Here is a 23990-nt window from a genome sequence, read left to right on the forward strand (position 1 = left end):
AGGGATGAGATGATGATTGCACAAATGTGTATGGTATGGGTTGATACTTACATACACTGAAAGCTGCTAATTTGCTCAAGTCATCAGTTAATTCATCCTTTATAACTTAGCAGAATTCATCCTCATCTATCAGTGATAAATAGAGCTGTAATATGCTGAGACCAGATTAAATGAATCAATTGATTTGAACAAAGCAGCCATAATATAACCACTTCGTGGTTAGCTAGCTAAGACATGTTGGAAGTAAAAGAGGATAATGGCTGACACTTTACATAGTTTATGTAGTTGCCCCATCTTGTCTCCTTATTTTTCAGAAAATACTGAGATATTGTCGAAGCACTCAGACCTCTCACAGCAATAAACTCGAGATATTTCACATGATCATTTTTGCACAAGAGGTTAACCGTGAGTTTTGTACTGTACCGTTCTAAAAGTTCATTTTTGTTTGTTTTACAGACCCAATATGCCAAAAGGGATATTCAAGAATAAGAGGAACATTATGTGAAGGTATTTGTTGTTGCCTTAACATAAATCAGAGCTTGAATAAAAAAAAAAATGCCAGTGTTTTGAGTTAAGCAGCTAATTTAGCGTAGAGGAACATTATGACAAATTCTTACCTCATATAATTCCATTGACTTCATTAAAGTTATGTCAGGGTTGAAATTGTTTTCGTTATTTTTTAACATTCCTACATATAGTTTATCTCAAAGTTCACACCTGATAATACAGTATCTCTGAGTATAAGGAGATGGTTCTCTCTTCAAATACTATTAACTGAGTAACTGATTCAGGCAAAATATGCAATAAAACATGGCATTATTGATACAGTGGTATGCAAAGCCATTACTATGCTGTAGAAAAAGAATGTTTAAAGACTGTATTTCAAATGAAAGCCTTTTTTCTTAACCTTGGCTTTCTTCCATGTAACATTATATTAAATCAGAAACGTTCCAAAGCATAGTTATTGTCTTACAAAAAATGGGCATTGGAACACAGTTAAACTTTGGTTAAAGAACAGGCTGAACATTTTTTAAAAGTGTAGCTTTTTGCTCAGTATGATATGACTTGATACTATTCTGTGAGAATTCAAGGTCCCACCCTATTTCATCTTCATCTGAATTGATTTGAACCCCTGGCAGAGTACTGCATATTTCCATAATATGCAGAAGCTCAGAGAGTCTCAAACTGCTGTGGGTCATCCTGACTGACAACATCTGACATGACACTGCAGTTAAAATATTTTAAAAAAATTACTCCCATATGTAGCTTCCAAAAAGAAACATTTTTCTTCCTTAACAAAAAAGAAAGTAAAACAACAACAAAAAAGAAAGAGGAACACCCTCACACATATTATTTGCTTTCCAAATGATGCCTGAATACTTTGGCATGTCCGTGCTGCAGACCCACTGTACATAACTTATCTGACCTCAGCAACACTTTTTGGCATGTGTAAGAGAAAGGAAAGGAAAAAAAAAAAAAAAAAAAAAAAAAGTGGCCCCACCTTTCTCTATTCACAAGGAAAGTCTTAGAACATTTTCAACACTGCTGGGATGGAAAGTTTATCCTTCCAAGATGTAGACATAACTGTTTTCAGCATTTCCTTTACCAGCACTTTGGATTACATCTATTACTTGCTTTAATCTTTCTGATTTCAATGGGACCTGGATAGTCCCAGATTCTTCTGAGTACTTTCCCCTGGTTTTAACATACTAAATTGGTATTTGGGTTTCAACCAATGTAAGCATTTTTCAAGACAGGGGAAGAGCTCAGGGAAATTTATTGGCAAGTGAGAGACAGGGCAGGAGAGTAAGTTTTGTTAGTAAAAGGTGATACTCAATTCTCCCATACATAGTCCATGTAAAATTAGTAACAGGCCTTGTGCAATGAAATAAGCAAACTAAATTGGCAGTGTTCCTCAAGTTTACGGGTGAGCCCTGTAGTTGTCAGCTGAAATATTGTTCACAGGCTGTGATCTGTGTTTCAGTGGTTTCAGATAGTCTGTTGGCTTTACTCACTGCCTCCTAGTCGATGTGGGCCTTTTATCTATAATATCTATCTAGTCAAGGGCAGAGGCCACTGATGTCCCCTCCCCGTGCATCCTCTACCCTGCACTATGCAGTCAGAGTGTTGCACAGAGTCTGTTCACACTAGATTTGTCTGGAAGATGAGTGAGTCGAAACCACCCACTTCTTGATTACTCTCTGTACATGAGTGTTCAGCTGTAGACCAGTCATTCCTTTCTGATTCCTTGTTCTTATCCCCTCTTGTCTTAAAAATTGTTATGCTTCATCTTGGGTCTTGTTTAATGTTGGAGGCTTTTTTTATAGAGGCAGTTGTGAAGCATGTGGTTTTCACAAAGGACACTGATGGGAGGACCCCATGCTTAGATTGCTAAACGTTTATTTATGCTCAGGCCATGCTAACACAGATAATAAAATTATCCTTTCCCAAAAGTGCCAAGTAACAATAAATATGATAATATTTGAAAATATTTTTCTTCTTTTTTGGGGATGAGTATATATGTTTTTTAGTTATTTTAGAGTTGGATTTCAGTATTCATAGGAACAGCAAATAACAACATGTAATATTCCTAATCATCAACTTTTGTCTGTAATTAATTGATTCTGGCTGACTTCTATAGGAAAATCTAAATATTTGCAGTTTTGTCAGGCCATACAAACTGCTGTTGCATTGTATTTTATCCTAAAAACATTAGAAAGTTAATATTTTTTCTGACCTGTTAATGTTTAGCATGCTAGTGATTACATTTATTCACACTTTCATTGGAAATAGATGTAAATGAATGTGAGGTGTTTCCTGGAGTCTGTACCAATGGGCAGTGTGTCAATACCTTGGGATCATTTGTTTGCCAGTGCCCCAGTGGAATGACTTTAGATGCTTCTGGACGGACGTGTCTCGGTAGGTATTAATTCCATTTACAGGTCTACTAGGGAAAAGCAAATCTATGTACTGAGAAAATAGATTTGTGCTGCATGTTTTCTTACTAATAAGGAAAATTATTTTTGTCAACGTATGTCATTTTCAAGTGGAATTGATCAAGGACATGAAATGTGTTCAGCTGGAATATGAACAGATTCCAGTGGTAATATCTAAAGCCCATCACCATCTGCTGGCTGGTGAATGGCATAGATTTGGTTCCAAATTGTTCATCTGACAAATCCCTGCAGCTCATCCGTGCACTTAGCACTCTTCATCGCCAGTCCCACCAAGGTTGGAAGGGTGGTGTTGGGACCACTGTTGCCAGGACCAAGGCTTCTGAGGAGAGCTGTGGTATTGGTAGCCACACTGTACGCATTAATGGGAAATGCAACAGAATATCAAAGTTTTGTATGCAGTCCATACAAAGCACATCTGTCCCTTTATAACAGTAAATGCCTAAGATTTGTCTCAGAATGAGGAATAGCTTGTATTGATTAAAGGTTTACCATACCTTACATAGGTATGGAAGCTGAAATGCTTAAAACCCTTTTCTGAGCCTAAATGTATTTCAGGTGTTGAGCACCATTTTAGAGAAAACATTAAACTTAGTTGTTAATTTTCAAGTTTAGTGTTCATATTTTGCTGTTAGGAGCTGTGCAGTGGGGTTGGTATACCCCATGAGTCCTCAAAAGCACAGAGCAAACTGTCTTGAGAAGGGATTCTGGAGATTCCTCTGCAGTGAACTAAATTTTCTTTTTCTCTCTCAACATATTGTTCAATTGGCCAACAGACATTCGCTTGGAGAGTTGCTACCTGCAGCATGAAGATGAGCAATGCACTTTACAAATACCAGGCCGGCACCGAATGGATGCTTGCTGCTGTTCTGTGGGGGCAGCATGGGGCTTTGAGTGTGAGGAATGTCCTCTGAAGGGATCGCCAGAATTTGAAGCTCTTTGTCCCAGAGGATCTGGATTCTCTACAAAGATAGAGATTACTGGGAAACCTTTTTCTAAAGGTATCTGATGTGTTTGTGGTTCTTTGCTACCAAGTTCTGCTGCCTTTTCCTTTTATTCTTCCCTTGGTCAATTCCTGTGGGTTTGAAAATTTCAGTGGTAGTTAGGCACTTCAGTCGCCTTGAGGGAGGCACATCTGCAAATCCCATTAGATTTCATGGAAAGTAAGGCCAGAATAAAACATAAGATCATTTAGTCTGTGTCACACAATTAAATACTATATTTTGCTGCAGCCTCAAAATACTAAATCTCTGTCTCTACTAGAGAGGTTAAATTGTGCATGACTGTGCCTTCTGTGATGCATCTAATGGCATCTCTGACTGATGGAATAGTTTTGAAAACCTGGCACCTCCTAATACAAGAAACTGGAACTAACTGTGCAGTTATCATTGGACTAAGAGCAGAGTCTTTCTTACCTGTGCAGGGTATAGAAACTTTAATTTTACCGTGGAGCAAGCAAGGGAGGGTGAAAAATGTTGGTAATTTCTTGTGGAGCTACTAGAAATAGAGAAAAATGTTTCCAGCATGATAACTTAAGTGAGCAGAATTGAATTTACTGTAAACTTAGTCTCGTTATGATTGTGCTTGGTATACTTCCAGCTTTAATGGGAATCACACAGTGACACCCTGGTGTCATGTGTTGAAAGCCATCTTTGCAGGGTTACCAGTGGGATTAAGCTAGACAATATCAGAAGCACAACTGAATGTGAATACGTTTTAAAAAAGCCAGTTACCAAAACCTAAATATTTTGAAGTTTTAAAGGATAGAAAAATATATATGAATGACAAATGTTATTAATAGTTTCAGTCTTAACTTTATAAACATTTGCTAAGCCATTAATTATCCATAAAGAAGTGAGACACGCTGTTATATATGCTCATATTTGATCCTCCATCCATTCAAATCAATGTCTCCTTCACTGAGCTGCAATTAGATCCTGCAGGACAAAGGAAGAATAAGACAACACCCTTTTATGGCAAAAAGTGCTATATGCAGTTCTACTGCATAGTGTCTGTATTGGTGGTTAGGTGGAAGGCACTATTGGTTTATGTAGTGTGGCCGACAAGTTTCCCAAAAGGAGAGATGATTATCACATGAAAGAATGATTTCTGAAGTCAACATTGTTCTTTTGTGTGCAGTTTTAATATGAAAGGATAGTATCATATATCCTTATCATTAAATCTGTACACAGGGAGCTAAGGGGAGTGAGAAATGTGGCTTTTTTAAGAGAATACATCATCAAGCTCTTGCATGACCTGTCCCCTCTTTCTCAGACATTCCCTCTTTGAGGACAAGAAGCATGAAGTCTATGCACTGCTTGAATACCCTTGAACAGAGGTCTTCCTTAGCACCTTAGTTACACTACAGATTCTGTGAAATAAAGGATACTTACCTTTCTCTAAAGCTCTTCCAAAGTCTGTTGTTAATATTATTTGCTTATGAATGGTTGTTGTTACGTTGAGGTAGGTGATGAAAGGTTGCATGTATAAATTGTGGTTGGCTTCTTATTGCAGAATTTACATTTTTACTAACCTGTCCTTCTTGAAGTTTTTGGACATTTTGCTAGCTCACTTGACAATCAAATGCCTAATCTGTTTCATTTTTAGATATCAATGAATGTAAAATGGTCCCCAGCCTTTGTACCCATGGAAAATGCAGAAACACCATTGGCAGTTTCAAATGTAGATGTGATAGTGGATTTGCCCTTGATTCTGAAGAGCGGAATTGCACAGGTAAACTGCATAGACATCTCTCATAACTTCGATTTGGAAAAAGAAAAGCTGGACTACTTCGAAAATACTGTGAATGTTCTTTTGTGTTACAGATATCGATGAATGCCGCATCTCTCCTGATCTTTGTGGCCAAGGCATCTGTGTCAATACTCCTGGGGACTTTGAATGTGAATGTTTTGAAGGCTATGAAAGTGGATTTATGATGATGAAAAACTGCATGGGTATGTTTTTAAAGACCGTAGATGTGCAGTAGTATTCTATGTATGTTTTATTTTTGTGAAGCAATCAGATTATTTTAAAGGCCTGGTTCTGCCTTGATTTAGATTTCTCTCATTTTTGAGTCTTATTAAACTTTAATTTGGTTTCCACCCCAAACATGAATTTCCTATTTCTGTAGGATGCCAAAGCATAAATGTGCAAGGGTCAGGATTTTAGGAGGTTAAATTTATCCCCACAATCTGGTGAGTGGGATACAATCCTGAACTCTGAAGTTAAAGCAGATTTAAGGAACGACTTGCTGTAGCAAAGGCTCCAGCGACAATCTGGGCGGTTGGAACTGGGAGGGGCAGAAGACTAAAGGGACAGATGGACTCGGTCAGGACAGACAAAATTTTTTCTTGGTCTGCAGTGATCACCTCCCCTGGCACACATGTCGGTGAGGGGAGTAGGAGGTGGCATACAGGGGCTGTGTGAGTACTGTGTGCGGAACAGTCCCATGCCTTGTCTTAACACATGTTTTGGACCCCTGGGGAGAGTAGCAGGGTCCACCACCAGGTTTCCGCCTGGAAAGACGTTGGGTAAGGAGAAGATGCATAGGTATGCTCGCGAGAGGAACAATGCTGGGGCATTGTTAGGGCTGCTGCTGGGGCATTACCAGGGTTGGTGCTTTGGCAGTGCTGATCCCTGTGGAGATGTGTTGTTTCCCTTCTTCTCACAGACATTGATGAGTGTCAGCGCAACCCCCTTCTTTGCCGAGGTGGAACCTGCCTCAACACAGAGGGAAGTTTTCGGTGTGATTGTCCTCCAGGCCATCAGATATCACCAAATATTTCTGCATGTATAGGTGAGATATGGAGACAAAATCGATACTGGGCACAGCTCTTTATACTAATCTTTTACTCTGCTAGCGTGTATTGTGTTTGCAATAGTTTCATTTCCATACAGACATAAAAATGTGTTTGTCTTTTTCTTTTGCAATAGACATTAATGAATGTGATCTAAGCACCAACTTGTGCCGAAACGGGCATTGTGTCAACCTGATTGGAAAGTATCAATGTGCTTGCAACCCTGGATATCAGTCCACACCTGACAAGTTATACTGTGTTGGTAAGGACAAAGTCTACACAAGATGTCTAGTGAGTAGGGAAGATATTTGTAGCTGTGTAAAGACATTTTTAACTGTGATTCAAAAAATATAGCAGAGTGTCAGAATAGTATGCAGAAAAAATAAGAGGAGTGAAATTACAGCAGTGCTGCAGTTAACTGTATAATAACTTATTTTCTCTCATAAATCAATCACAATGCATAAAATAGCATGCTTTTTTAAATGTCCTAAGACTTCAGATTTTGATTGTGAAGAGGGATTATTTTATTAATTCCCGAGTTCTACATTTTATTTAAAATCTGCATTCTTGAGAGAGATGAAGTAGAAGCAAGTGTCTCAATTGATTTTTTTTTTTCATTATTTGATCTGCAGTTGTCTCAAATACAGGTTCTTTTCTGTATCTGCTTTCTTAAAGCAACATTTTGTAAATAACATTTAGCTTAAGTTATCTATTGTGCACTCTTTTCTTTGCGTATATTTTATTGTGTAGTGGAAATGCATGCAAAAATCCACTGGCTTTAATTCTGCCTAGTAGATTTTTTTTCTTAAACCATACCAAAAGTTTGTTGCCTTCATGATGCTGTGATAACCCAACATTGGTATTTTTATATAAATTATATGTAAAATTTTAGATGTAAAGAGAATGTCTTCTCTTTTCCTTCCTGGTTTCCCTGACATTCTTTCTAATGCTGGTATTTGCAAACACTTGTATCTTCAAGGAGTGTGCAAAAGCAAGTGTAGAGGCTGGATTGATGCTGTTCTGGAAAGCTAACTCTTAAGTATGTCTGTGAAATGTGTTTTAAAGTAAAAGATACTATTGGTATCAACTGTAATTTTCTCCATTTTAGATATTGACGAGTGCAGCATAATGAATGGTGGCTGTGAGAACTTCTGTACAAACTCAGAGGGCAGCTATGAATGTAGCTGTAAACAAGGCTTTGCACTCATGCCAGACCACAGGACGTGTACTGGTAAGGGAGATTTTTGGAACTCTTTAGCTGAAATGGTTGATTTCAGTATATTTAAAATGTAACTTCTTTTTAATATTAAAGCTCTTGTAACAAATATACTGTAAAAATAATGTAATTAATGCATGTAAGACAAAGTTCTTTTTCTGAAGTAAACATCTGAATCACTTTGAAGGGAATTGGATATTAATGATTGCAGAAAGTGTACAAGTTGACTATGAGTTCGGTAGCAAAAGGCAGTGATTTTTTTAGTAGCAGATAAATTTTCACCCTTAAGGTATAATAGGTCCAAATCCAAAATGTGTTGAAGTTAATGGAAAGAATCATCATAAACATAAGTCAAAATGCCATATGTGTATACCCTATGATTACATTGGAGAACAAATAGGCAGAAATGCAGTGTTGCCTGCTCTTAAGCGAGCAAAAAAAATATTCTTATTTTTAGTTCTTTGTTTAGTCAAATGCAAGTGTCCTGCATTCATTCAAAATGGAATGACTTTCAGACAAACTGAAATTTGAATAAGTGTGAATCTTTTGTAGGAAATAGCGTTCTTGCACTCTAAACAGAGTTTGTGAGAAAATTGTCATCAGAGCTCTGTAATGGCTGGGTGTTCTCCTTTGGGATTCTGGGAGTATCCCAGTATGTGGATTGTAATCCCAGTATGTGGATTGTACTCGGTGATTTCCACATAGGTTAGTGGAAGGATAATTATCCTCTGCTCTTATTTCTTACTGCACAACCACTGAACCACTGAGGCATGTGAATATTTGCCAGCTGTTTGCCAATTCCATCCAAGAACTCCTTGAAGAGCATGAGAAATATAACAGGGTTAATCCCTTGGAATAGAATTGCCTTTATAGTTGAACAAATAGAGAGTTTTCTATGCTGAATTAGTAGAGAGAACTCACATTTAGAATTTGTAAATATTTATAGACCTCTGACCAGCATCTCATTTACCCTGAGGCCATTCGCTACCATTCCAAAGGATAAAAGAGCCTTAAAGCATGGTTTAATTCAGTTTGCCCCCCACTGAAAGATTACACTGTAACAATGCTGTAAAGTAGCCAATCTTCAGCAAGCATCTGACCCTTGTACAAAGACAGAAATCAACTAGAAATGTGCAAATTTGACCCTGAAATTAAATATTTCAAAATCTCAAATACTTAAATTAGAAATATTTTGCTTTAGTGAGCAGGGATAGGTCAAGTTTCTTGTGAAGGCAAGTTCATACAAAAACTTGACAACGGTGCTGTTTTGGGCACTTTTTGAATGCAAAAATAAAAACAATTTGATCAAAATTGTGCCTCAACCAGAATCTAAACCTGACAGGATTAGCAGATACATGAGAAGGAGGGGAGGAGCAGGGATCTGTGATCCACTGTTCTATTTTCATCTTGGCTTGACTTGGGCACAAATAACACAAGTGCATATTCAGGCAGTCTTAGGGATTTCAAGTCTACTGGCTAGAAGTAGTTCTCTGTTTTAGCCCTTCTTGCCCTTAGTCAACCAGAGAAATCTCTAAAACCAAGAATAGAGTGGATTGTTTAGAGCATCATCCTGCCTATTAAACTAAAAGCATTGGAATAGAAAACTATCATCTTTCCCTTTTCAGGTTTAAAAAGGGAGGGAGCAATTGTCTTTGCTGTGTGGAGGGCCCAGGTTCTTAATGTCTTTGACCACTTGAGCATAAAAACATTAGAAGTTTGTAGTCTGATCTTAACCTGGGTGAGGAACCATCTGATCTTAGTTGTTAATTTTTGCATATTTATATCCAGCCTTGACTCTGAAAAATAAAATTTCATTTACAGGCCAGCCATTAATAGCTGCTAGCTATTCATTTTCATATTCTCATCTTAGAAAAACTTGGATGCAATAGCTAACATGTAAGGAGGTTTACATAAGTATGCTGATTTCTCTAGGCCTATCTATGTACTTAACACAAAATACCATGCTGAATAGATGCCTCACGCTCTAACAAATGATTGCATCTATGGGGAGCTACTGATGTCATGCTAGAACAGGTTGCTATCCCAAATCTAAAATATAGTTTTTATCCTCACTTCAAAAACCACTTAATATTATTATAATTCTAAGTTTATAGAGAAACTCCAGTATTTCCTGCCTACTGTATTAGATTCTTTAAAATATAAAATATGAGAATGAATGAAATTCTATTAAGGAATATTGCCAATAGGTGGGATTTGAAGGATGAGATACCAGATTTTCGGTATTATTACAGATCTATCTGAGCATATCCAGGAAAGATTGTAGATACAATTAATTGTGAACACAAATAACAGTGATCAAATTTTAGTCAGATGCTTTTTCCTACAGTTTGTGTAGAGAGATATCAGCTATGTCTGCACATGTGTCATGTACGGATAGCAGAAATACTAGACACTTTTGGATATTTAGTCTACCCAAGAAAATACCCAGACCACCTTCACCTCACTTTTAGTATCTGAAAATGCTGCATTCTTCTTATGAAGAGAAGTTAATTACATATATAAGTGTATGGCAAATATTCAAAGTCTGCATGATGAAATTTTGGCCTCTACCCAAACTTAGTGACAAATAAGAAAAAATGTTTTTTGCGACTTATTCTACTTTTTGCACAGAATGACTGATTGCACTGTGTTGTAAGTGTGTGCAAGGTACATGATTTAGTAGCATTGTGACCTGAGTATGTGAAACACCTATTTTACATTTTCAGTTTGCTCTCTGTGTGAACACGTCTTTTATTTTTAACATCATACGGAGGAGCTACAAGCTATGATGGAATATATTTCTTGATAACTGAGCTATTAAGAATGCTGTTCAGTAGTAGGTCAGGTTTGAATTGGTGAGGTTATGCATAAATAATCAGCTCAATTAGGAGAAACAACAGGTTCTTTGTCAGATGATTTTCCCCCAACTGTGAAATCAGTACAGTGACAGGTTAATAAATAAAGCTCTTTATTTCTGTCATGATTATCCCAATTTATAGAGCTTAATTTTGCATGTTAATTCAAATTCCATTCCAAATTAACATTTCCAGGCTAATGTCCATGCCAATGTTATTTGCTCATTAAGATGAACAGGGGTGAGTCAGCCTTCTTCCTTGCAGAAGCTGTGTGTATCCACACAAACATTCGCTGCTAGAAATACAGAAGAATAATGAACATAATATTTTTAGTTAAAGTGAGTTCATTTTCTGCAGCTGCATAATTACTGCAATCCACAATAGACCAGTCTGATAATGAGTTACACCCTTGCTCTCAGAAGGGGGTTCCTGAATCTTGTCCTTTTTGTGCTGACTTTTTTCCCATGGAATCACTAAGCAGAATTTCTGATTTTTGTCCTTGCTGGTCTACGTTGGTGCTGATACAGGGAAATTCTAGGGATTTTTACAAGGAATAATAATATAACCCCAGGGACTTTGAAAGATTCCAGACCTTAGCATGGTTGCAATAATATAATAAAGTGTCTGCTTCTGCAGTTGGCCCCAGTCAGTGATGGCCAATTTCATTAATTGAAAAAAACATATGCTGGAGAATGCAAGTATGTGGTTGAGCTAGCCAGTCTGCTGAAATGCTAAAACAAACAAACAAACAAACCCAAACCAGCCCACAAAAAAAAGCCCACCCAACCCAAAAACCACCATAAAATCTCTTAGTGACATAAATGTATGTGCTGTAATTATTCACATCATGAACATGACTGGATCAAGTCACTGTATTTGAATTTGGAGCTTCCATTGACTTCAACAGTTATGGATTGTGTCTAAAAAGATACAATTATATGTGGCCATGTGGTGTGACAAAGGTTCTGTATTTTTTTCTTAATGACTTTTTTTACCTACAAAGGTGGTTCCTGCTCCTGTTGGAGCAGGAGGGGAATGTTTGCCACTGACTTTACCAGGAGATGGGATTTTAATCATCGAGACAGTTTTGCAATATAGTGTTCAGGGATTCAATCTTGATTGTGATTACCAGAGCATTAAAATGTTTGCTTGCTGTGGTTATGGTTGGTTGCACTGCATAAAGATAACATATCTAAAGCATATTTTAATATTATTTTTCCCTGTAGATATTGACGAGTGTGAAGACAATCCTAACATCTGTGATGGAGGCCAGTGCACAAACATCCCAGGAGAATACAGGTGTCTTTGCTATGATGGATTCATGGCATCTGAGGACATGAAGACTTGTGTAGGTAAGTGAAAATATATCTTTTCCTTTCTGCTTTAACTAAGGAAAAAATATTTATTAAGGCACTATTTCCAAGTAGGCAGACAATGGTATTTAAAAGGTATTGCTCTTATGCTGCAATTTTGGCCACCTAACCACAGGAGTAGCCCTAGTGCACAGGCTATGTTTACCAAATGCAGATGTAATCTCTGTATGTTCCTGTAGACCCCCAGATCAAGTTGGGATGCAGGTGAGATGATCTATAATAGTGTATCTCTGGGTCCTCTTCCAATAAGCTTTTATGCAGCTCAGATCAAAGAGGGCTTATAGAAAGGAACTGCTGATGGGTGACACTGGAAAATTTTTGGCAAGGTAAATCATCAGTGCTAATTAAACTTGTCACTAAACCAAACTGTGTGCAATTACTGTGTTTTGGTAGAAGAAAGTCAGGAAACAGTTTGAATCCAAAACAAATTTTCATGTTTAAATTAAAAATCTGGAGCATATTTGAGAACCGTTTGTGCAAAACTAGATAATATGTGTTTGTGTGTGTGTATGCATAATAGAAAGCTTCAATAAATAGTCATAGTCATTCTTTGGACAATACTGATTTTGAGTCTTGAAGGAACCATATCTCAGAGATTTTGCTAGTTACTTTCTAAGAATGTTATTTAATAAATCTTAAATTATGTTCTTTTAGATGTTAATGAGTGTGATTTACATCCAAACATTTGCCTGAGTGGAACCTGTGAGAACACAAAAGGCTCATTTATCTGTCATTGTGATATGGGATATTCAGGCAAGAAAGGCACGACTGGTTGCACAGGTATGTTTCAAAGTTAATAGTTAATCTTCAGTTGAACTTGTGATTCTGCATGCCTTTTTAGTTTTTCTAGTGTTCAAAACCTCCTCTCACTGTGATTCTTTTCACTTATTTGTGTTAAATATTGTAATCCTTACCCAAATTTGCTGCAGTTCTGTGGCACAACTTTCAGCTTAATGCAGCTTCTGCTGAAATGAGTGATAAAATATGCACTGGGAGCAAAATTGGGCTTGCTATATTGTTGTTAGTCTAAGAAGAACAGAAAATGCCTTTGGCTGTAATTTGACAGACTGTTGAGGGCCACAGTGGTTTAGGATTAGTTAACTGTATGCTGTGCATGCAGATAACAGGTCTCTTTTCCAAGTGTTATTTTGGCAAACATAAATGGCTTGAAATATGTTAAAATATATTTTCAGTTCTTGTAAAGTGGCAACAATACAGCTACCCAACTACATAATATCAGCAAAATCAGAATTTGCATTAATTCATATATTGCCAGCTAACAGAAATGAGGTTCAAATATACAGACTTAAAGGGTATGATATTAATAATCCTAGTGCTGGTGTCTCAAGCCAAGGTGTTGAGAGTCTTAGGCTTTGCCCAAAATATGAATGCAAACATACCTTTAATATAATTTTTAATGTAGACTTAGGGTAAACACATTTTTGGCGATGTTTTTGAGACTTTTATTCTTAGTCTGCTCTTATTGTACTGAGTTAATAATACACTTCTGTAAGTGCCCCAGATATATGAAGCTGATTTTTAACAGCTCTCAGAACAATCTGAGAACTGAAGTTGTACTTTGCATATTGGATTGCAGATGAATAGTTGAGCATTAGTAACAGCTGCCTTTGACTTACATATGAACTGATCTAAATCCAAGAAAACCCTAATTGTACCCTGTAGACCAATATTTCATTGTTCTTTGTTTCTGTCCTAAATTATGTAACGATCTTCAGTTCTCTAGACCTGAAATCCCTCATGCTGATCAGTTACACATGGTACAGCTATCACATGGTGTAATGAGTGATGGTAAGGAGCCGTCAGGGAAGATGAAACAACTAGTAGAAGGCAAAAGGCAAAGAAAGGTCCTGGAGGCAAGGGAGGAATCTGAGGTGTAGCTTCTGGGGAAGTGCCTGGAAACAGACACCATTTTGGCAGCATGTGACATAAGGTAGTGGCAAATGTCCCAATAAATACTCTTTTGTTAATAGAGGCGGGAAAATCCCTCCCTCCTGGTTCCAGCCAAGCCCGGCCCTCTGGATGGATGCTATCTGCCATGTAGGCTCTTCTCACCGCCTCACATGTACTTACCTTTCTCTCAGCCCATTCTTTGTTTATCCTGGCTATGTGTCAGTGTCCCGGGGAGGATGCTACTCACCAGGACACCTAACTTACAGCAGATGCTGTATAAACCCTCAGTAATTTGAAAGAGGCCAGTGGCTTAAGGAACAAAAGTATCAGTTGAACTATCAGTTGTGCTGATACAGCTGTGATGGGACCATACTCAACTCACCAAAATTGTTTGGATTTAAGTAAGTCTTCGGGGAAGGGAGGAAGCAAAGCAGGACCTTCATAGCCTGGTTTCATGCTGAGGAGACTGTTTGTAGGGACCAAAGCATAGGAAACAGTTCCCATTGTGCAGATTCTCACATTCTGACTTAGAAAAAGTCTGATGTACTGGTGGAGATTTTTGAATTCCACACCTCATGCTTGCATAGCCTAAGTGCCAGAGCTGAATTTCCTAAGCCCAGGTACTAGAACCCATGAGAGCATCCTTCAAGACTTCTTCTGGAGGGACCCCACCAACAGCACCTTGACACAAGGGCTCAATTCTTGTCATGCAGACAGTTCAAAAGCATTCACAGTTTTTAGGAACTCCTGTGGGAAAAAAATTACAAAAATGTGTACAATGCTTTGAATGGGAGGTTCTCTGTTTCATGAGAACAATTAAATAACGTCCTCTGGGTTCCATTACAGTTTTGTCTAAATATTTCAGCTCCCTTGTCATTACTGATTGTTTCCATTTTAACAAATAAATATGTTTTTCACCAATCATGTAACAGTATTCAGAATCCACCCACTGACTTGCATTCCCATCCCACACAGATGTTAGCCTACCCCTCCCCCTGCCTTGGTTCTCAGTAAGAATGTGTACAGAGCTTAGTAACAAAAATAAAATTTTAAATGTTTTATACACAAATATACATTGTGAATGCAGGTTTCTGAGGCAAAATGTTACAAATGATGTAATTTCCATTCACAAAGCAAACTGTGGCAAGACTGACCAAGAGCAGTTCATTTTAGATTTTTCTAGGCAAGTAGTAGTTCATAGCCACTAGAGGAAAGATTGCAAAGCTTTCCCCTATCCCTGTTCCAGATTGCTGAGCTTTATAACAAATTTATCTGCTTTTTCTGACAATAAAGTGTTCATGTATTTGTGCAGAGATGGAATCCTGTATTGGCACTTGCATTTGGTGATTCATCACTGCTTTGGATGCAGTATTTCACTGTTGATGCAGAGCCTCAGCTTTACTTGCCCTGATACCTTCTCAGAGGAACAAATTCTTCTCTGACTCTCTTACACCCATTCTGGCTAGTTATGGCTGTGTGCTCCTGGTGAAGCTGTGCTTGGACAGGCTTAGGCTGCTCTTCACAAAGTCAAACTGTGTGAGGTGACCCTGGGGCAGAAGTCACCTGAATTGGTCAGCAGATAAAAAGTAGACGTGCTCAAATGGGCAGCTGGGCTCCTCCACAGCAAGCTTGGGGAACTGGAGGACTGGGTCCAGTTTCTGCATGCTGACCTTGTGAGGGCCACTCTGGTACTGTTTGGAGAAAGGTTGGTGGAAGGTGTTCAGCCATGGCCTTTGGGTGAGATTAGAGGGTTTGGTCCTGAATGCTACTTGCTGTCACTCAGTAGTGATGATATTAATGGGTAAAGGAGGAGTGTGTGCGTGCTGTTAAATACTTGCATGGCTGAGAATAACACAGCTAAAAAGAGAAAGATACCTGATAAGGTGAAAGGAAGAGGTGAGCCCTGTCAATTGCTGTCATAAGTAGGTCCGTAACGCTTTGTGGTATATGCAGTCTGCTTTGCCTTTCTCTGCCCTGCCTTTGGCTTCTGGCCACTAATAATACATTGTGCTTCAGTCTGATGGCACAAGAGAATTCTGGTGTCAGTGAAACAAATACATTTCCCATTATGAATTTGGGAGCTGGCTGTGTCAGGCCAAATACCAAAAGATAATAATATTACGAGGTTGCCCACCAATTGGGAGTATTACAGAAGGAGTGCATTGTGAGTAGGTGCCTGTCCAGCAACAACATGCTGCACCCCGGGCTGATGATGTAAGGATCAATAGCAGGCTAGACCTGACCCATGGGAAACTCCAGGAGGAGCTTACACTGCAGTATGCTAAACAGAATCCGAGAATGAGTCCAAAAGAAGAAAACAGTTACACCAAGTATAGAGCTCAGAATAGGGGAATTTTTCCATATATGTTTTCACTCATATGTTGAAACAAGTGCTAAGTTGAAATAGAAGACAGAAGTCACTGTCTTCTCCCTTCTGTGAAGCATTCCTTCTTAATAGCTCCTTTTCCTCACCTGATTACATGGGCAGCATCCCAGGAGGAGGAAATGCCTTGTGATTTCCACCAGAAGACCGGTCTGGTGGAAATCGGGCCCAGGCTCGAAATACCAGTGGAACTGAAGTGCAATAAGATGCACAGATATATAAAATAAAAGAGTGCCAACAAATTAAAAAAAATCCGAAATTGCTTAAGGGATTTGCATTATTCTTGACAAACAGTACTAATTTATAGGTGAAGACTGAATTAAATTCATGCTTTGCTAAGAGTCCTTATAGGCTATTGAATCCCCAGTGAAACTTAACAGGAAATGTACGCGGCGTACCTTGATGCTTTCATGCCCTGTGATGGATATATGAATTGTCATGGTTTAGTGTTTTTTTGTTTAAATACAGAGATTCCTCTGCCTTTGGATGTTTCCAGAGTATAGGCAAGAATAAAGTGACTTCTCCCTGTGCTTCTCTCTTACTGATTTTTAATGATACACTTAAAAACTGTGTGGGGACTCTGCAGGTGGTTGCTAGTTGTTCCTTGCATTTGGCTGACATGTTTGCAAGCACAGTGCCAACACAACAGGTATATGTGTGGTATATATTTTTGCTATACATCCACAGCCCTAAACACTTGTACCTCTTTGATTAATGGGAGAGATGCTTTATTAATTGCCAAAGGCTTGAGAGAAAAAAATATTGGTCCAGAGAACTGAAAGAGCCAACAAAATAGGGTGACTGACAGTTTTTTTTCCCCATAGTGGTTGGGATTGTTATGATGTCACTTCTGCATGTTATTTATCATGCATATTCTCATCTGTTGTAGCAGACAACTCCCTTAGTATTAATGGGAGTTGTGCAATTACAGAGCTGAGAGCATGTGTGCAGCAGGAATGGGGCACAGTGGGACCGGCTGAGGATGCAGTGTCAGTCTTGGATTGGAATGTCTTTATTTTCCTTGGCTTTTCACAGACTCGTACTGGAGGCAGAAAGAGAAGGTTGATATAAATCAGTGACTCACTCCTTTACTCTTTAATGAAAATCCCACTGAAGTAAATGGGAATAGGCCATCATTCTGTGAAACACTGACTTGAGCAGCATTCTCCTGTGTGCTCTTTGGGTCGTGATACCTTTGCTCAGTCTGAGTAATGCCTTGCTCTTCAAACAATTGCATGAAAATAGTTGGAGCTATTTGAAGAGTGTAGTACTGTTTGTACTGCCATGCAGACAGCACAGTCTGGACTCTTGCTCTTATTAAAGATATTTATGTTGAATTAATTTTCCCCTACAGAGCTCAACTTCTTCTTTTTGATTAATTCTGTGAAGTCATAATTCAGTACTTATGGTAACATAAATCCATATTAAGCTCCAGTATAAGCAGGCATAAATTCCATTGATTTCACTGACCTATTTATACAGGACCGTGTTTGGTCTGAGATCTCCTCTACACTGGAAATAATTGCACTGCAATAAATTTAGGCTTATAACTCAGCTGTGCAGTGAAAGGAGAGAATAGGGATTACAACAAAACAATGTGTGAGTTAAATGCAGATAGCTTTGAAAATAAGTACAATCTGGGAAGAAGCTGATGATGGTATTTTATATGCCTCAATCAGCTTTCATCTAAGTATCTGAAAGATTTTCCATGCATCAATGAAATAAGCCCAGCAACATCACTGTGAAGGTAGATGGTATTAGAAAATGTATTTTGCATTCCCTATTTGATATTTACCCAGGTAAAAAGTAGTGAAAGCTAATGTGGGTGTTTTTTTTTTTTGTTTTGTTTTGTTTTTTCAGGATTTTGATCAAAGCAAGTAGAATGGCATTTTAGTGGATGATATCTGATAAAGTTGATCCCATTTTGAATACCCATCTATATCCTGTTTGGATATAGATTTGTGCTCACAACTTTCATCCTGCAGAAGATTCCAAGCTTTTTAGAGTTTGTGGCAAATAGCTGATGGAAGAACAGGACAGCTGGCATGGGGGAAGGTGCTCAGCTCACAAGCTGTGAGAAAGTGCAGCAATTGCTTTCTCTTCACTGGGAGATACTAATGGGGTGTAAAGTTAGTGGGCCAGTGCAAAATGTGATGGAGTCCACAGTCAGTTTATGTAGAACTAAAAATTGCTTTTAGATTCCCTTAAAATTTGAGCCTGAACATGACTTCATTGCAGTGGAGCTGTTGCATGCAAGTTTCTGTTTGTGTTTGCTGGTGGTTTAGAAGAATTCTTGGCAGAAATATCTCAACGGATGATGTTTTTTTTTGTTGTTTGTGCTCCAGAGGGTATAAGGAAGATACTGGTTGTTTCAAAGCATCAAATAATCAAATACAGTGCAATCTTAATGCTAGCTAAAGTTTATCAGTTTGGTTTTAAGAAATCACATAAAGGTTAAAATATAGAGTGTTTGCCTCAGCTTTTTTATGTCAATGTATACTGTAAATGACCTCTAGAAATTCCTTTTAGTCTTTCCCTTCAGTCCAAGCCAAAATGAGGGTGTTCTTCTTCTTCTCCTTCTTCTTCTTCTTCTTCTTATTTTTGTTTGTTTTGTTTTGTTTTGTTTTTTTCCTGACCACCCTTAAGATTTTTAATGGACACTAGTTTCCTGTTTAGGGTGATGTTATCTTCATATGAGTTTCTGCACATACTGAAGGCAAATACGCTATGAGATTATCTGCCCACCCCCCCCCTTTTTTTTGAGTTCTGAAAAGTAAGTGTCCTTTTGCATGTTTTCAGGCTTTGTGGTGCAGTCAGCCTTCATTAACAGTAGATTCCAGCTGCCAGACTTAGATCTGTATCTAGACTTCAGCATTCAGATTGTGAGGATACTCATGTCTGGAGTTTTGATTCAGAGCAATGTCTCATTTAGAAAAACTCAGAAAAACAAGATTGGATGCAATTTCACTACAGAGTTAAACAAACAAAAAACAATCAGGAGTTGAGAATTTAATTGTAAGATGTAAGACATATGTTATCTGCTTCTCAGAGTTGCCTGTAGCCTTTGTGAAAAGGCAGGGTATATGTATAGGTTATACAGAAAGGACATAGAGCTTTATGCCTAAAGAAGGGTGGGCAGAAAACCTAAGAACTGTTTATAAAGGAAATGGCAAAGGTTTTACCTGGACACTCTCCCTGGTGGCTCCATTATTTTGCCCTCTTGAAAGAGCTAATTGCTTTTAGGTACAATGGTAGATGAGGTCTTAGGGTTTGGGGCTGAGAACCCCAGTGACTGTTAACTGGTTGATGGATGATACCCTCTCTTAATCATCTTCTCAAAAGGGGTCTGAGATGGGTTTTTGTGTATGGCATCATGCAGAGTCCATGAGCTTGATTTCCCTTTCCATCAGCTTTTAACAGGATGGCATGATTTGATTTTGCAACAGCAAAAAGTATCTGGGAGGGTGAAAAAAATGATATAAATATTAAGTGGTTTGATGTGAAGTCCAGATAATTTACATCCTGCATGGATGTAAAGCACAGTTAGAGAGAGCTTGGTTACAGAAAGCACTGTAAAATCCATAGCTGAGATGTCTAATAAAATTCCTGACCGCTTTGTTTTAGTTACCAGTAGTAATTTCTAAAAACTTTGCCTTTGAGCTTACGTATTCTCCAAGTACTTATATGGAGTATTAATATTGTTTTGTGGCAAGGCAGAATGAAGTTCAGTTTATTTTTTAATGTCTATACTTTTCAACATTGCCGGAGAACACCTGAGAATCAAAATAAGGTGAAAACAGAAAGTATTGAAATAGAATGTGCTGGCATGAATGCATATGTTAAAGTTTGGATGACTTGCTGCCTGGTGTCTCCAAGGATGCTGATTTTTTCCATTGTGTTAGGTTTTCTGAGCTCTTACTAAACTGCACGCCTGATGAGCTTTGTGTCCATCAGCTGTCCCATTAAATGCAGTGGTACAGCCCATCCTCTGCCTTCCACCGTCTCTGGCAAAGCAGAACCTGACTTCATTAACTGCCTGGGGATAATGCTAGAAGGAGTTTGCAGGTGGTACCATACCCACCTGGTGTTCATCAGCATCCTTGCAGATACTGTGGGGGATGTGCTGCATTTCGGGAGTCCATGGGCAGCAGACTCCTCTGAGATCTTTTAGCAAACCATGCACTGCAGAGCCACTCAAGTACCTCTCCGTAAACTCCAGGATGGGCAGATGGGGAAGCTGTCATCTTTCCCTCACTTATGTTAAGGTACGCTTAGGATATGCCAGTAGATCGTACTGGTGTCTTGTAGCTGTCAGGGCAGCACAGGTCCTCACATCACGTCTTAGTCACCAGATTTGAACCACAACCTATTCCAAGCCGCTTGACAGGCGTATATCCCAGGATGCTGAACACCTGCAGTGGTAATCTTTATGGGCTCTAGTCCTCTTCTTCCCAAGGGCTGTGTCCTCACATTTTTTGTGAATGCACTGACTGGTTAGCAAAAGAAGAAGAACCTAAGTTACTGGTTTCCTCCTTAGTTATAAAAAGACTTCAGAGTGGACTGCAGAAGTACTGCTTTATATGTCTCTCAGAAAAACAGGTAGTAGGCCAGCATGTTTGAAATATTCTACATGCTTCTCTGCTTTTCTTTCTTTTTATTTCTTTCCTGTGTCATTTTAAAATCTCATGTTGTAAAGAAACGCTGACTTGCTTTCATGTTCACATTGTCTGTCTTGAAAAATTCCTGTATCAGTAGGCTGGCTATGAGGAAGTTTGATCCATGAGCTCTTCAAATGTCTCTGTTTTTACAGATATCAACGAGTGTGAAATTGGAGCCCATAACTGTGATAGACATGCCATATGTACGAACACAGCGGGAAGTTTCAAATGTAGCTGCAGCCCTGGCTGGGTTGGGAATGGTATCAAGTGCACAGGTGAGTGTTGTATGCATGTATTTGTAAGGTCTGATCAACACTGGGTCTCGGTGACTCTGGAAAAAACAATACCACACCTACAAATGGAGAAGACAAATGTTTGTCATCCTCATTAGGTCAATTTGACATGATCTGTTGAAGGGCGAGTTCTCTGCCATGGTAACTGTGAAATCGGCATTACTTCATATTTGGCGAGTGAGATGATGGAAGTGAACTGGACCGTGGAGAGAGACTGTGTGTACTTCAGGAAAGTTTGTGGCTCATGGGAGACAGTGAGAGGTGTCTCAGTACTCCTTCTGAAAACAGGATATATCCTAGAAGTTCTTAGCCCGGAAGGTGCCCCACAGCCTCCTCATTCACAATTACCTTGTCAGCGTTCTTTGTTGGGCTGTAAATAAGCTGTGACTGCTTTTCCAGTCAGATGACCCCACATATGTGTGGGTTTCATTACGGAAGATTATTTGAAGTAGAGGTTTGGTCATGTCATATACTGCCTAAAGTGTGTATTCATGTTTTTTGTTGTTGTTGTTGTTTTGTTTTTAAAAAAAACTAATGTTGTTTTTCTTATTATTATTTCAAAGATCTGGATGAGTGCTCCAATGGAACCCACATGTGCAGTCCACATGCTGACTGCAAGAACACAATGGGCTCTTATCGTTGTCTGTGTAAAGAAGGTTATACTGGGGATGGCTTCACTTGTACAGGTAAACTTTCTTAAGAATGAGACAAATACCATGCTTGCATACTCACCTGGCATTTAGGCTTATTAGTGTTATAATTTAAACACAAATACCATTGAGTTAATATCCACAATGGAAACTTTTGTACTCAGAATTCCCATTCAACTAGAACATAAAGTGTGGATGAGCTACAGGATTGTGTTACATTAGGTCTGGTGCTCCCCAGATTAGGTTGCTGATTCAGCAGATAGCACTTAAGCTCTGCAGCAGATGTCAAAAGATATTGTAAGATATCCATCTTTGGAATTACTAAGAACTCAGCTGGGCAAGGCTGTGAATAACCTGATCTAATTTTGAAATTAGCCTTGTTTATAGCAGAGTCTGGACAAGATGATCACCAGTGATCTCTTGCAACCTAAGTTAGTCTATGATTCAATACAAAAAAAAAAACTTTTAAAACTTTTAAAGTTATTCTCGAATGTCATCTTCCATTGTCTTCTACTTCATTTAAGTTGTGACAACTTTAAAGATATTGTGTATTATACCTAAAGTAGTCAATTCTTTCTCTTGAGAAAATGCAAGTTTTCATTGTTAGTAGGAGTAGGTGGCAAACTTAATAAAAACAATGCTTCATCATATAATTCATCCAATTAGTAACCCAATCCACTGTCTGTCAACATTAATATTTAAATAGTAGGGCACATTATTAAAATTATTTTATAAAACTACCTAAAAATGTTTCTGTATTGTTTTTCACAAGTGAGTTTGTGCTATCTGCCCTATTTACCGCATCATCCTGAAAGATCGTGTCAGGACAGTTAGAATGATGGAGGTAGCTGTTTTTAAAACCTCATTTTATAAACTGTAAATATGATTATAAAATATTCCTAGAGAAATGTTTCCCACCCACTCTTCAGTCTTCTGCTTTGAAGAACGGATCAGCTCACATAGGCTTAGTCATCAGGAACCCTGCTATTACGTTAAGGAATTCAGTGTTGCTGGTAATGCAGGGGGATCCTGTTGAGGATAAAGCAATGGGAAGACAGTTGGTGGGCCAGATTTTCAGCTGGTGCAAATTAGCAGTGCTTTATCAACAACAGTAGTTGTCATGGCATCTGAGAATCTGGATCAGCAGGTTTAAGGCCAAATTTTAATCATTCCAATTTATACATGAGCCCTGGGATTCCATTTACTTGAGTCTGTATAATTTAGTCTTGAATCTGATTCAGCTTCTTTAGTGGCCTTCATAACCTGCAGGGCTTTTTGTTAATTTCCCAGACGATGATTTCCAGGAGTCTATAAACTACATCTTTCAGAGCACTTACAGAGATTCTGCATTCAGTTGAACACTTTAAAAAAAAAAAAAAAAAAAAAAAAGGAAAGCTTATTGTTCATGGATGCAAGAGGTGTCTGGGGCTCCAACTAGGGTATGCAAATATTCTGGAAGCTGTCTGCCAAAATATACAGCATTCACCCTGATAGGTACTACCTTTGCTTTGCCAGCCAGGGACTTGTAATGAGCTCACACTGACAGCTAGACTCTGTTGCAGCAAGTAGGGTTTTTTGGTAATGTATAAAATGTCAGCTAGAAAATAGGGGCCAAAATCTATCTGAAGGACAGCGTAGCCCAGTAGCAAGGCCGTTTTTCTCATCAGCTGTTAAACTACAGTTTGATTTTGATCAAGTTATTTTCACTTCAATGCCACTTTTGTTAGTGTTTTCTATTTGTCATGGAGACCGTCTATTACCATATGTTTGCTCATTGCACAGTAAACCTCTTATTTCAATTGCTGCCTCTAGGCTTTGCTGTAATAGAAACAATAACGATAATAAAATTCACGTGCTCGTTCTGAGTCTAAATTTGACTGTGTGTACGGCTTCCAACCAT

At 38.4% G+C, this 23990-nt stretch overlaps 1 protein-coding gene across 8 annotated transcripts in view; it reads left to right on the forward strand.

The window, feature by feature from the left end:
* Positions 1-23990, forward strand: part of FBN1 (fibrillin 1) — a 159182-nt gene that overhangs the window by 94805 nt on the left and 40387 nt on the right. For 6 of the 8 annotated variants that reach the window (XM_035335530.1, XM_035335532.1, XM_035335528.1 and 3 more), the window contains 12 exons: positions 457-507; positions 2794-2919; positions 3731-3955; positions 5562-5687; positions 5780-5908; positions 6625-6750; positions 6888-7013; positions 7860-7982; positions 12049-12174; positions 12850-12975; positions 21300-21422; positions 22004-22126. In XM_035335530.1, the coding sequence (XP_035191421.1) occupies positions 457-507; positions 2794-2919; positions 3731-3955; positions 5562-5687; positions 5780-5908; positions 6625-6750; positions 6888-7013; positions 7860-7982; positions 12049-12174; positions 12850-12975; positions 21300-21422; positions 22004-22126 (1530 nt within the window). The remainder of the gene's footprint in view (positions 1-456; positions 508-2793; positions 2920-3730; positions 3956-5561; positions 5688-5779; positions 5909-6624; positions 6751-6887; positions 7014-7859; positions 7983-12048; positions 12175-12849; positions 12976-21299; positions 21423-22003; positions 22127-23990) is intronic. The other 2 variants (XM_035335526.1, XM_035335529.1) reach the window with 2 other exon arrangements.

Source organism: Oxyura jamaicensis, chromosome 10 (assembly GCF_011077185.1).
Source record: "Oxyura jamaicensis isolate SHBP4307 breed ruddy duck chromosome 10, BPBGC_Ojam_1.0, whole genome shotgun sequence".
Taxonomy (NCBI): Eukaryota; Metazoa; Chordata; class Aves; order Anseriformes; family Anatidae; genus Oxyura; species Oxyura jamaicensis.